Raw genomic sequence first — 13,954 nt, 5'->3', positions numbered from 1 at the left:
AAACGAGTTCCGTCAAATGTCGATCGATGAGAAAAGGCAATAATTGACTAAACATTTCCCCTAGGAAAATATTACTGTGCGTTTATTGCTAACATTATCGTCCTCGACTAGGAGTTGTAATTTCTAGTTCACATCACTATTAAAGCTATATATCATAGTCATTTGTTTCATTAGCATTTGACCTCAGTCTGGATTCATAAATATTAAACCTCTAGAAGGGACACCTGACAAGGGATTAAATATAATTTCTCTTTCTCTCTTCCTATGACAAGACTAATCTCAAATTGTTTTTTTTTTTTCACTGGTTCCGTAAATCCTTATTTACCGTTTTTCTTGAAGAAGGACTAGCAACGTAGAAACATATGACCAATTAAGCCGCACCCACCAAAGCCAGGCATACCAGATTCATTACCCATCTACCTGTCATTTGGCAAACTTTGCACGATGAAGGTAAATGACGAAGGTGGCTTAATTTAAAGAGAATTAGAGCCAAGCTAAAAATTCAAAGACCCCTAAAGATACTTAAGCAAAAAAATTTCCGAATCTCCCATTAGAAATGTTCTATCCAATGCATAGCCACAGCACAAAACGAAGCCTTTAATTCTTCCTTTTAAGTTTTACGCTTATCAGGATTGAAGTATTACTGCAATCTAGTAAAGAACTAACCACAGCATATAGTAAACGAAAGTTCAAAAAGATTGTAAAAAAAAACCTGTCTAGTGAACACAATGTTCGCTTCAGGAGTGATATATAGGTTTATTATCAATTCTACCAATACTACTACTAACATGTCAATGCAGCATGAAACCACCCGAGGTCAACACAACTGCCCACCTTTCTCCTCCGTCCCTACCTATTTATGGTTTCCTTCCTTAAAACCTTCAAGAAATTTCAATTGAAGATAATTTCTTAAACCACATTGACCTGCCATAATATAAAGAAGAAAAAACGATTCACATTAAGTCAAACAAAAATACTAAAAAAAAACACACAAAGCGAATATTTCGAAAGGACAGCCGCCTCTCTTCTTCAGCGTGAACAAAAAATTTTGGCTTTTATTAAATTTTATTCATCTTTTAATTTTGTTTTTCATCGGTTTTCTTTTTTCACATTGACTTTCCGCGTTTGCTTTTAGTTTTTATGGCACTTGGTATTAACCAAGTGACATATAGCAATCGCCAATTCTGTCGGTCTGTCTGTCTGTCTGTCGGTCCCGGTTTTGCTACTTTAGGCACTTCCAGGTAGGCTAGGACGATGATATTTGGCAGGCGTATCAGGGACGGGACCAGCTTAAATTAGAAATAGTCGTTTTCCCAATTTGATCATCTGGGGGGGGGGAGTGAGGGGCCGGTTAATTCGGAAAAAATAGAAAAAATGAAGTATTTTTAACTTATGAATGGGTGATGGGATCTTAATGAAATTTGATGTTTGGAATGATATTGTGTCTCAGAGCTCTTATTTTAAATCCCGACCGGATCTGATGACATTGGGGGGAGGTTAAACCTAAAATCTTGGAAAACACTTAGAGCGGAGGGATCGGCATGAAACTTGATGGGAAAAATAAGCACAAGTCCCAGATACATGATTGACATAATCGGAACGGATCCGCTCTCTTTGGGGTAGTTGGGGGGGGGGGGGCAATTCTGAAAAATTAGAAAAAATGAAGTATTTTTAACTTAGGAACGGGTGATCGGATCTCAATGAAATTTGATGTTTAGAAGGATATCGTGTCTTAGAGCTCTTATTTTAAAACCCGACCGGATCTGGTGACATTGGGGGGGGGGGAGTTGGGAGGGGGAAACCTAAAACTTGGAAAACACTTACGAGTGGAGGGATCGGGATGAAACTTGGTGGGAAAAATAAACACAAGTGCTAGATACATGATTGACATAAACGGAACGGATCCGCTCTCTTTGGGATAGTTGGGGGGGGGGGGTTATTTCTGAAAAATTAGAAAAAATGAGGTATTTTTAACTTACGAACAGGTGATCGGATCTCAATGAAATTTGATATTTAGAAGGATATTGTGGCTCAGAGCTCTTATTTTAAACCCGACCAGATCTGGTGACATTGGGGGGGGGAGTTGGGAGGGGGAAACCTAAAACTTGAAAAACACTTAGAGTGGAGGGATCGGGATGAAAATTGATGGAAAAATAATCACGAGTCCTAGATACATGATTGACATAACCGGAACGGATCCGCTCTCTTTGGGGTAGTTGGGGGAGGGGTTAATTCTGAAAAATTAGAAAAAATGAGGTATTTTTAACTTACGAACGGGTTATCAGATCTCAATGAAATTTGATATTTAGAAGGATATTGTGTCTCAAAGCTCTTATTTTAAATCTTGACTGGATCTGGTGACGTTGGGGGAAGTTTGGGGTGGGGGAACCTAAAATCATGGAAATGCTTAGATTGGAGGGATCGGGATGAAACTTGTGGGGAAAATAAGCAGAAGTCTTACATACGTGATTTACATCTATTGGGGGGGGGGTTAATCCTGAAAAATAAGAAAAAATGACGTATTTTTAACTTACGAAGAAGTGATCGGATCTTCATGAAACTTCATATTTAGAAGGACCTCGTAACTCAGATCTCTTATTTTAAATCTGAACCGGATCAAGCGTAATTGGGGGGGGCAGTTGGGGGAGGGGCGGAAATCTTAGAAAATACTTAAAGCGGTGAGATCAGGATGAAACTGGATGGGAAGAATAAAAACCTGTCTAAGATACGTGACTGACATAACCGGACCGGATCTGCTCTCTTTGGTGGTATTCGAGGGGGGATAATTTTGAAAATTGAGGTATTTGTAACTTACGAAAAGGTGACCAGATCTTAATGAAATTTCATATTTAGAAGGATCTTGTGCTTTAAAGTTCTTATTTTAAATTCCGACCAGATCCTGTGACGTTGGGGGGAGTTGGAGGGGGAAACCGGAATTCTTGGAAAACGTGAAAATTGGGGTATTTTTATCTTACGAATAGATGATCGGATCTTAATGAAATTTGATTTTTAGAAAGAATTCATGTCTCAGAGCTCTTATTTCAAATCCCGACCAGATCGTTTGACACTGAGGGGAGTTGGAGGGGGAAATCTTGGAAAAACACTTGGAGTGTAGGAATCGGGATGAAGCTTGGTGGATAGAATAAACAAATGTCCTTGATACGTGATTGACAGAATCGTACTGGATTCGCTCTCTTTGGGGGAGTTGGGGGGAGGGGTTCAGTGATTTGGCGAGTTTGGTGCTTCTGGACGTGCTAGGACGATGAAAATTGATAGGCGTGTCGGGGAGCTACACAATTTGACTTGATAAAGTCGTTTTCCCAGATTCGACCATCTGGGGGGCTAAAGGGAGAGGAAAAATTAGAAAAAATTAGGTATTTATAACTTACGAGTGGGTGATCGGATCTTAATGAATTTTGATATTTAGAAGGACATCGTGACTCAGAGCTCTTATTTTAAATCCTGACCGGCATTAAACCTCTTGTTTTCCTTTTTAAATCAATCTATTGATTCATAGAATTTTGTTAGAGCTCATACCATATGATCTCTTGGCTCTTAGCTCTTCTCGCCTCGTCACAAGTGCCATATGAGCTCTTAGCTCTTGTGTCTTTGTCTTTTTTGGCATTTTCCTTAAATATATTTTCTTGTTAGTGCTGAAGAAGAGAGGCGGTTGTTCTTCGAAATGTTCACTTTGTGCGTTTTGCAGCATTTTCGTTTTGCCTTAAAAGCCCCATTTCTGATCGTTTTTCTTCTTTAAATTAAGTTTCATTTTTTTTAAATCCTTTCTTACGACCTCTTCCCACTCCACTCGGAGAAAACCCTGCGTTTCGCTTGGCCCTAGATGGAAGACCGAAAAGAAGAGTTTTTGTCGATATCGCATCTTTCATCCAGAGAGCGTGTCCAAACCATTTCAACCCTTCCCTCATTATAGCCTTAGAAGTAAGTAAGTAAGACGGCACTAGACCCTTAAGGTCCAAACCGGTGGTGCTGATCTCCGTTTCACGGCCCTTCAGCCAGGAAGTGCAAGGGGGGTTGGGGACCAACCCTAGCTTACAGAGTCACACCACTGACCCCCGTCCCCAAACCTCGTAAGCATGGCTCAATATCCTGTTCAAATCAATTGGATTTGCTCTAGAAACCGCAAGTACTAGAAAAGCTGAGCCGAGCGAAATTGGAAGAAATTTCTTTTTTTTCGTAAACAATTTTTGCACAATTTTGCTTACATACGGATCCGTGATCTGTCTTCTGCGAAAATTACAAAATTCCACAATTTTGTAGATAGGAGCTTGAAACTTCTACAGTAAGGTTTTGTGATACGCTGAATCTGATTTTTTTATTTCCTATTGCGACCCCCTATTTTCTAAAATAAGGCAAACTTTCTTAGGCTCGTAACTTTTGATGGGTAAGACTAAACTTGATGAAATTTAATATTTAAAACCAGCATAAAAATTCGATTCTTTTGATGTAACTATTGATATCAAATATTCCGTTTTTTAGAGTTTCGGTTAATATTGAGCCGGGTCACTCCTTACTACAGTTCGTTACAACGAACTGTAGTAAACTGAAAGGATTTTATCCCTATTTGAAGTTTTATTTATAGTCACGGAAAGGCAGTTTTGTCTTCGAAATTATCCACGTGAAAAGACTTTAGGTTATAATCGTTTTTCTAATCACTACGAAAATCCCCCTTCCGCGGAAATTAGTTCCCAAAAATCCAAACAAGCTGGAAATTTCCCCCGGAACATCTCCACATGAAAAATTGAGTAGGCGAAGAGAAAGTAAGACAAATAAAACAAATTTCGTATAGAAATTCTGTCAAATCCCCCCCAGTGTAAAATTTCCTCTGGAAAGTTAACCCCCGAAAATTTTCCTCCACATGGAAAATTATTCCATCACAAAAATCATAGTTAAGACTTTAAGACTTTTCAGCTATGCTGAATCAAAAAGCTATCTTAAAATTTTGATCAGATGAGTTTGGGAAAAAAGGGAGCATGGGAGGAGGGTATCTCCCCTCTAATATTTTTGGTCACTGAAATCGATTACTAGAACCTTTGATTTCCAATCATATTAGCCCTTTCCCGATTTTCTAGGATTACTGGTTCAATACGATCACCCCCCACCAAAACAAAACAAAAAATAAACACACATCACTGATTGTTTTTCTGGCAATAAAAAACTCCACATTTTTGAATATAGGAGCTTGAAACCTCTAAAGTAGGGTTCTCTGATAAGCAGAACCTGATGATGTTATATTTATTAAGATTACTTGACATCTTGGGAGTTTTTGCTCCTTTTCGAAAAATTGGGCGAATTTTCTCAGGCACGTAGCTTTTAATGGGCTACATTAAACTTAGTGAACTTAATATATATTGAATCAGAATAAAATTTGTATTCTTGTGATTTATCTATTGTTATCAAAACCATTGTAATTAAATTACCGATTACTATTGAGCTGCGACACTCCTTACTTACAGTTCGTTACCACGAACTTGCATTTTTACGCAAGAGCAGAAATTTCCTTTTCAATTCATAGGCATTTCAATTTTCCAATCGGGGGCATTAATTCGCAAAAATATACGGGAGGGTGGTGAGGTTTTTTTTCATTTCATTCTGTGCAAGTTTACTTAGATTTCCGTCCTCCTACGCCTGGGGGCGCATAGGGCAGCGACGGTTGACCTCCAATTTGACTGATCTTGTGCCAAAGATCAAAGTTCGTTCAGAGTGGTACGGAGATGCGTCGCCTCTTTCTCCAGGGGTCGACCAAGTGTGCTGCGTTGTCTTCCACTACTTCAAATGCTGGGTGGGGTCCAACACCATACATCGTGGGGGAGGCGCCCTTCGCTCATGCGGGCCATATGTCCCCAGTACTTACATATTCTCATTCTGATTTCGTCAGTCACCAGTGATTGTTCAGTATTAGCCCTTATCTGGGAATTCGTTGCCTTATCAGTCCAATGTACCGCAAGGAATCTACGCAGGCAATTATTCTTGAAGCCAAGTAATCTTTTCTTAGCATTCTTTGAAAGGCTCCAAGACTCGTATCCATTTAAAAGTAGAGAGTACATTACTCCTAAACAATCGCAATTTCAACTTCTGAGAGTAGTTTCTACATCTCCAAATATTCTTCAGCTGAGAAAATCCTCCACCTGCATACGCTATGCGCAGCATAACTTCTCTGTCAAAATTCCCATCTTGGGTCATTGTACTACCGAGGTACTTAAATTCTCTGACCTCTTCTATATTAATGCCTTCGTATCGAATCCCAGCTGCAATGGTCGTCACAACCCCGTATGACATACTTTTCGTTTTATCAACATTAATCTTCAGGTTCATAGGGGAACCTTTCGCTGCTAGTTCATTCAGATTACGTTGAATGTCCTCTTTGTAGTAAGCCAAGAGAGCGACATCGTCAGCGAAATCGCAGTCATGAATTTGACGCTCGGGACTTAGTTGTATACCTCCTCTAAAGTGGCAAGCTCGAAGCACAAAAACTATAAATATTACGAATAATAGTGGAGATAGTAAACATACTTGACGTACACCGGACGTTTTTAATCTAGGGAAATTTTAGCTATTTTTTCCCTTAATAAAATATATAAATGTAAATATGAGGGGAGGGGGTCACGCACTTACTAAAATTTCTCCCATTTCTTTAGATCAGTTTGTAAACCCTTATTTCTTCTCTACTTACAATAGTTTTACTTCGTTGTAAATTACAATGAAAAACGTGATATTATAGGAGGAATTATATGTAAGATTTGTATATATTTATTCATATTGGACTTGTATTGTATATATATATATATATATATATATATATATATATATATATATATATATATATATATATATATATATATATATATATATTAAGACTTGTATTGGAGTAATTGTATATATTTCTTCACCACTTACCAGAGCCTTAATGTGTAGTGAAGCTTCTACGGTAACCCTACAGCCAGACATCATTTGCTTGTTTTGGAGAGAGGGGGCTTCAAACAACAACAACAACAAAAAAAAATGCAAATTTCATAAAAGACGTGGCAGATTATAGGATACGTAAAAGTCACAATATTTCGAAGGAAGGGGTTCCAGGTCTGAAGTAGATTACTAATCTGTTTGATTACGTACTACTCAGCTACTAAATTATCGGGTAACTACAATTTATACCCATGGAGCATTCCATTTAAAGTCCGAGGATGATAGGGTTAGAAAAGCAAAGCAGAAATTGTTAGTAATACCGTCAATAACACGTTTCCTAATTTTTGCACTGCTATCCATTTAATCACGCTTTTTAATTATTTTCAGGGGATAATTTAATTTTTATTGGGTATAACGAGGACCTGTTATCTAGTGTTAATTTTCTTAGATACATATCACAGTAAGCTAAGGTATTATTTGGAATAAAATACCTCATGTTCTTTGTGTCAAAAGTTTTTATAATAGACACAAGTGTTCTTCTACGGCAGCACGCCAACTCGTGTGTCATATAACCAATTAGAGTCAAACATACACCGGTTACACCTGATTAAGCCGAACACCGAAAACCTTTTCTTACTTGCACCAGCATTATTAATAGTGAAAACGTGAAAGGTAGAATAGCATTGACGTTTTTTCGCAGTTACATAAGAGATTAAAAAATTTGGAAGGTAAGTCATCGAACTGAGATTAAGACAGTGGAGGCAACAACATTAACATTGGTCTGAAACACAGGCACTTCAAAAGGTCGAAGAAGGTCATCCAGAGGAATTGTTTAAGGGTATTTTTAGGTAGTCGCGTGACTGACCTCATCAAACAATAGAAGCACAAAAGTATCGTCCATTTTCACATTCTAGGGCTAAAATGAAAGAAAGACTGAGATGCCTAGGTCACATTTTACGGAAAAAGGAATTCAGGTTGCCAAAATAGCAAAGACGGACCTAGAGGAAAATCTTGGAGGAGGGACCCAGTGTGACAAGGACACCAATAGTTGAACAAATATATATTTCCACATTAGAGGTTGGGGGGTATGTTATCTTAAGTTAGGGAGGCTGTCGAAATACTTTACACACCCCCCATAAGCTGCAACTATACAGCCCAAGTGATATTATTATATATACTAAAGGTTATATGAAGGTAATATTTCATTAGGATTAACCTAACTCCACTTCTTGGTTGTGTTTCGTTTAATTGACAAGAACCGTAATTGACAGCCAATTTCATACCTCAGTGTATAGTAAAACATCTAAAATATACGCATTCAAAAATACTGGAAACCTAGAGCGGATCAATTATAAATGCCAACTGAGACTCCTAGAACTTCAGAATTTTCAACTCCGCTTCCTTTAATTTTTGAGGAGCTGATGTCTCCTTCAAATCTGACATCTACTTTTACGTATCAAGCTCTTAATCTTAGCGGTCTGAATGTTTATCTAGAGGCATACTTGCGGCCTGAACTCATCTTCTTAGCAGTAAAATCTTTTCTAAAGGGATATTTAATAAATCTGATTTCACAGATTTATACCAACTCGGATCTGAGACAACTAATCGTAGCATATATATGTTAAGATATCCTTTTTCATTACTGCCCTCCCCCCTGAAAAGAAAAAAATCGTGCGTACGTGTCTGCCCCTTAGTTTTAAACAGTTTCTTCATTGGAGTAAAAAGTATTTTTAGCCTAAAGTCCCATCTTAGATTCCTTAGCTCAACTATAATGTCAAACATCTATCAATTGTCTCCTATAAATTTTTTTTTTACTTGATTTTTCATTGTTCATTTGGAAGATTTTTGGTAATCGTAATTGGTTGTAGAATGCCTAGAATCAAACCTGTTTATTTTAACTATTCAAGTTTAAGGAATAATAGTGCTACCGAGGGAAGGAGAGGTAGATCAATAAAAAAAGCAAAAAAGTAAATTATTTAAATGATGTGTTTTCATACAGAAAAGTTTAATCTTTATGTAATTAAATAAAAAAAACAAGTTTTTTTTAAATGAAAGTAAGGAGCGACATTAAAACTTAAAACGAACAGAAATTACTCCGTATATGAAAAGGGCTTTTCCTCCTCAACGCCTCCCTCTTTACGCTAAAGTTTGACTCTTTCTCTTAACTTTACTTTTTAAAACAGTAAAAAACTTTAGCGTAAAGAGCGGGGCGTTGAGGAGGAAAAGCCCTTTTCATATACGGAGTAATTTCTGTTCGTTTTAAGGTTCAATGTCGCTCCTTACTTTCATTTAAAAAAACTTGTTTTTGTATTTAATTTCTGGACGTTTTTTAATTCATGCATGTTTTGATCTTGGCTCTCCGCACATAAATAATTAAAACCAAATTTGCATATTAATTTTCTTTTTGGCTAAATGGCTTTCTCATAGTTGTAATCGGAAGATTTTGAGAAAAAAGGAGAGAGGGGGGAAGCCTAGTTGCCCTCCGATTTTTTGATTACTTAAAAAGGCAACTAGAACTTTTAATTGTTTTACGAACATTTTCATTAGTAAAAAATATACGTATTTTACGAATTAACTTACGAATCGAACTTCTATATTCGTATATTTTTATTGCGTATATGAGGGAGTTCACCCCTCGTCGATACCTCGCTCTTTACACTAAAGCTTAAATTCTGTCCCAATTCCTTAAGAATGACCCTTGAATCACAAAGGCCGTAGAATAAATAGTTAAAATTACTAAAAATACGTTAGCGTAAAGAGCGAGGTATTACGAAGAGGTAAACACCTCATATGCGCAATAATTTCTGCTCGTTTTAAGTTTTAATGCTGCTCCTGACTTTCAGTAGAAAAAAAACTTCTCATATTTATTTTTCCAAAATAATGCAAAAAAAATCCTGCGCCCCCTTCATTGAAAGTCTCTTCCCCCGTGAGAAGTTTTTCCATGGAAAGATCCTCCCACGTAACCCCCCCCACCTCAACTCTCCCTCCCAAACCAAAAAAAACCTGAAAACGTCCGTACACTTCCCAGTAACCATTACTATATGTAAACACAGGTCAAAGTTTGTAACTTGCAACCCCTCCCACAGGGACTGCGGGGTAGTAAGTCGTCCCCAAAGACATAGTTATTAGGTTTTTCGAATATGGTGAATAAAATGGCTATCTCAGAATTTTGATCCGGTGACTTTGGGGAAAAAATGAGCTGAATTTCCGTTAGAATGAGCCCTCCCGCGACATTCTAGGACCACTGGGTCGATACAATCACCCCTGGGAAGAAAAAAAAAAAAAAAAAAAAAAAAAAACAAATAAACACGCATCCGTGATTTGTCTTCTGTCAAAAAATGCGATATTCCACATTTTTGTAGATAGGAGCTTGAAACTTCTACAATAAGGTTCACTGGTACGCTGAATCTAATGGTGCGATTTTCGTTAAGATTGTATGACTTTTAGGGGGTGTTTTCCCCTATTTTCTAAAATGAGGCAAATTTTCTCAGGCTCGTAACTTTTGATAGGTAAGACTAATCTTGATGAAAGTTATATATTTAAAATCAGCATTAAAATGCAATTTTTTTTATGTAACTATAGGTATCAAAATTCCATTTTTTAGAGTTTCGGTTACTATTGAACCGGGTCGCTCCTTAACACAGTTACAGTTACCACGTTACCACAGTTACAGTTACCTTAACAGTTACCACGAACTGTTTGAAAGTAACTTAATCTTGCCAAAGCTTCACACATAAACGCTCAACACCACGGCGGCACTAAAATAGTAATGGGATAGGGCTACTGTACAAAGACTGTCTCGACGAAACATTAAAATCTATGGATAACAGTGCAATAATTGCAGCCTTTAAAGCAAACATTCTTAAATATTTTCATTTTTTCTTATACCTGAAGGAAGTCGTTGACAAATTGATACTTATCCGCCAAAGACGGATATTCTTCTAATAAGCTTAGTATCAAGCTTGTAGTAACCAGGGCTCCAGAATTAATCAGCGGGTTATGAGGGCGTTCTGCGAATTAAGGAATAGATTAGAAATAAAAGTAGGCGTTTACCTATTAACACAGAAGCTAAGTTTTCACAGAAATGCATGTTTGTCATTATTTGAGGAAAAATTTGCACGACCAGAACTATCTTCTAGGAAATGTTTTCTTGCGTTGATACGATTTTGTCTGAGGAAATTCAGAAAGTTCATCTTAACTCTGCCTTGAGACGAGAATAAAGTTCAATTTCTATAAAAGTTTGTAAATTGTTGATGAAATGTGAAAAGAAAAATCCAAAACCTCTGGGGAATTTTTGGGACATGAATGAAAACGGAAGTTTTTTTCAATAAACAGAATATACAACAACGCATTTAGAGGTTCTCTATCACTTGAGAGCCTGGCTAAGTTGGATTTGTTTCTTCAATAAATGTTCAGCTGGATGAAAACATCTGACATTTTGTAGAATGAATGGTTATTTCAACAAAATTTCTAAATAAAACTCGATAATAAAATAAATTTTTCTTGAAGTAGTTTCTATTTTCGACTGTTTTTTTTCGCAAAAAACATAGATGTTCGGCAAAAGGCAAGCTAAAAAGGTGGAAAGTCTATAAGAAAATGACTGAATTTATTTCCATTTGGTGGATGATTTTTCGCCAAAAAAGAAGGCTTTCTGTGAGAACGTAGCTTAAGGGATATAAGGAACTTAAAAAGGCGCTTGTATGATATAAGCCCTACCTCTCAAGTTGTTCATTCATTGACGCATTATAGAACCGGTTTTATTTCGTTAGTTTCTTTCAGCTTAGCGCGAGACAAGACAAAGAGAAGTTACAGAATAGATGGAAAATATGTAATTTGGGCTATATATTTGCACATTAGGGGGGGGGGTGGGGGTAAATCATTTGGAAAGCGTGAAGTTAGAAAATAATTCTTATTACATAATATGCAGAATAATTGTACCAAACACATTAGGCATGCAGACCCGCTATATTTTACCCCACCCCCTAAATATACAGCCAAAAAAGTATTATATTTTTATCTTACTTTGGTATGTTTCATTAGGATCGAGCGTCAGAGAGACATTAAAAGAACATTAGGAAGGGCGTATATCATACAAGTACCATAAAAAAATAAAACTGAAAAAGGAAAGAAATTGAAAGAAACCGAAAAGGAAACGAAAAAATTAAGAAGTAGAGAAGAACAATTTGAGAGATATCTAAACTGACCTTAAAGTAGGCGTTTACGTAATCGAATTTTTCTGCTAATGACATTTCCTTTTCGATAAGTTCCATCAGTAAGCTGCAAACAATTATAGCTCCAGCATTGACCATTGGGTTATGCGGTCTTTCTATAAAATATTATATAAAATATTTTTATAATATTCTGATGCACTATGTAAAATTTATTTACAAAATTTATAAATTTATGTTTGATTTTATAGCAACTCCTTAGAAAATGAGACAGTTAAGTTAATTGTAACAGTAACACTGATATCCAAAATGAAAACATATTAACTTCAACTCCTATTTCCTTTTTCTAGCAATAACTTTAAATTGATTTTCTACTTTAGAAAATAAAAGTTAAAAAGCATTTTTTTTTCTCGCCATTCTCGCCACCCCCAATTAACTGTACAAAATACACAATTTATTATAAGCATTGTTTATGATGCTACGAATCTTGTATTTAAAGTTTCTGTTCCGTATGCATGTTTTAGGAATGGCTATTTTTCGTTAGTCCTACGGTTTTAATATGTCAGTGTTAGACGACAATTTTCCTATTACTCAATAGCTGAGATTCAGCTTTACCCATATACCAAATCACATATTTAAATTTGCTTACCATTTCTAAATTTTTAGGAATGTTCGTTTAATAAGAGAAGGTCATGGCAATTCTGACTCAGTGACTGAATAGACCCGAAATTAGTGAATCCAATGATATGAGTCCTTTCATTTTATACTGAATATATATATATATATATATATATATATATATATATATATATATATATATATATATATATATATATATATATATATATATATATATATATATATATATATACTCATGGTCCTCAATTCACGCCTTTGGGGAAAAACACTGAGTGTCATCCTCCCCATCGCCAGGGTCAAACATTAGCCTACTTCGGAAATGCCTTTACTATTCCCTTACATTCAACGACCCATCTCAAATAGCCGCTTCCTCCAAAAAAAGTACTTCTGATTTCCAACTGCTACTTCTATCTAAATATTATTTTCAGCTGAATTTTGCACGCTGTGGGTCCCAGTCTCTATCGATTCCTAGAAATCCCAGAGATAGATCCCGATATCCTAGGAGGAAATGAAGTAGGAAATGCTCTTAGCCAAGAATACTGAAAACGGGAGCATATGTAAACACAGAGAGAAATGAGATGTCACATACTATTTTGATAGCAAAATAAGTAGAATATTGTTTAGCATTAGTTTGTGAATACATTCGAAGGTTTTACTATGCCTGGACTTTGCCAGATGGTTTTACCAGATTCCTACATTATGCTGAACTTTAAAGAGGAAACTCATATATGGCAGAGGTAGCATTTCAACATCTCTATGATAAAAACAAGGGGAGGGGGGATAAAATTTCTAGATACATACAGAATGTACCTCTATTGTAAGATTTAAGTTAAAAACAAGGGTATGCTAAATGCCTTTAAAAGATTAAACAAATCCAATTTTTTTTTTTACCTAAAAATATTTAAATTGGGAAGCTGGTATTTCAACAATTATTTTTTCCATATGGTTCGCTTATGCGAAATTACTGTCAATTTCGAAAAGTCAAACTAATATACTGAATTTTTAATACTGACAATTTGTTACACTGGCATTTTGTCACTTTGAGACATCCATGACATTTGTCACGTAGACAAATTGCATGTAAAGTAGTTTCTCCCTTTTTTTCCCAAAAACTTTTCCTCTTTTCTTAGACATCCGAATCAAAATCCCAATGTTACTCAGATTATATTTTTGTCATGTGAAATAAAGTTACAATTACTTTAAATTTGGGAATAAGAACAAAAAGT

At 36.1% G+C, this 13,954-nt stretch overlaps 1 protein-coding gene across 4 annotated transcripts in view; it reads right to left on the bottom strand.

The window, feature by feature from the left end:
- Nucleotides 1-13,954, bottom strand: part of LOC136038533 (glutaminase kidney isoform, mitochondrial-like) — a 125,286-nt gene that overhangs the window by 37,088 nt on the left and 74,244 nt on the right. For all 4 annotated transcript variants that reach the window (XM_065721641.1, XM_065721639.1, XM_065721642.1 and 1 more), the window contains one exon: nucleotides 12,126-12,247. In XM_065721641.1, the coding sequence (XP_065577713.1) occupies nucleotides 12,126-12,247 (122 nt within the window). The remainder of the gene's footprint in view (nucleotides 1-12,125; nucleotides 12,248-13,954) is intronic.

This window comes from Artemia franciscana, chromosome 18 (assembly GCF_032884065.1).
Source record: "Artemia franciscana chromosome 18, ASM3288406v1, whole genome shotgun sequence".
Classification (NCBI taxonomy): Eukaryota; Metazoa; Arthropoda; class Branchiopoda; order Anostraca; family Artemiidae; genus Artemia; species Artemia franciscana.
Note: the sequence above shows the minus strand (reverse complement) of the source record. Positions and strands in the feature narration are given on the sequence as shown.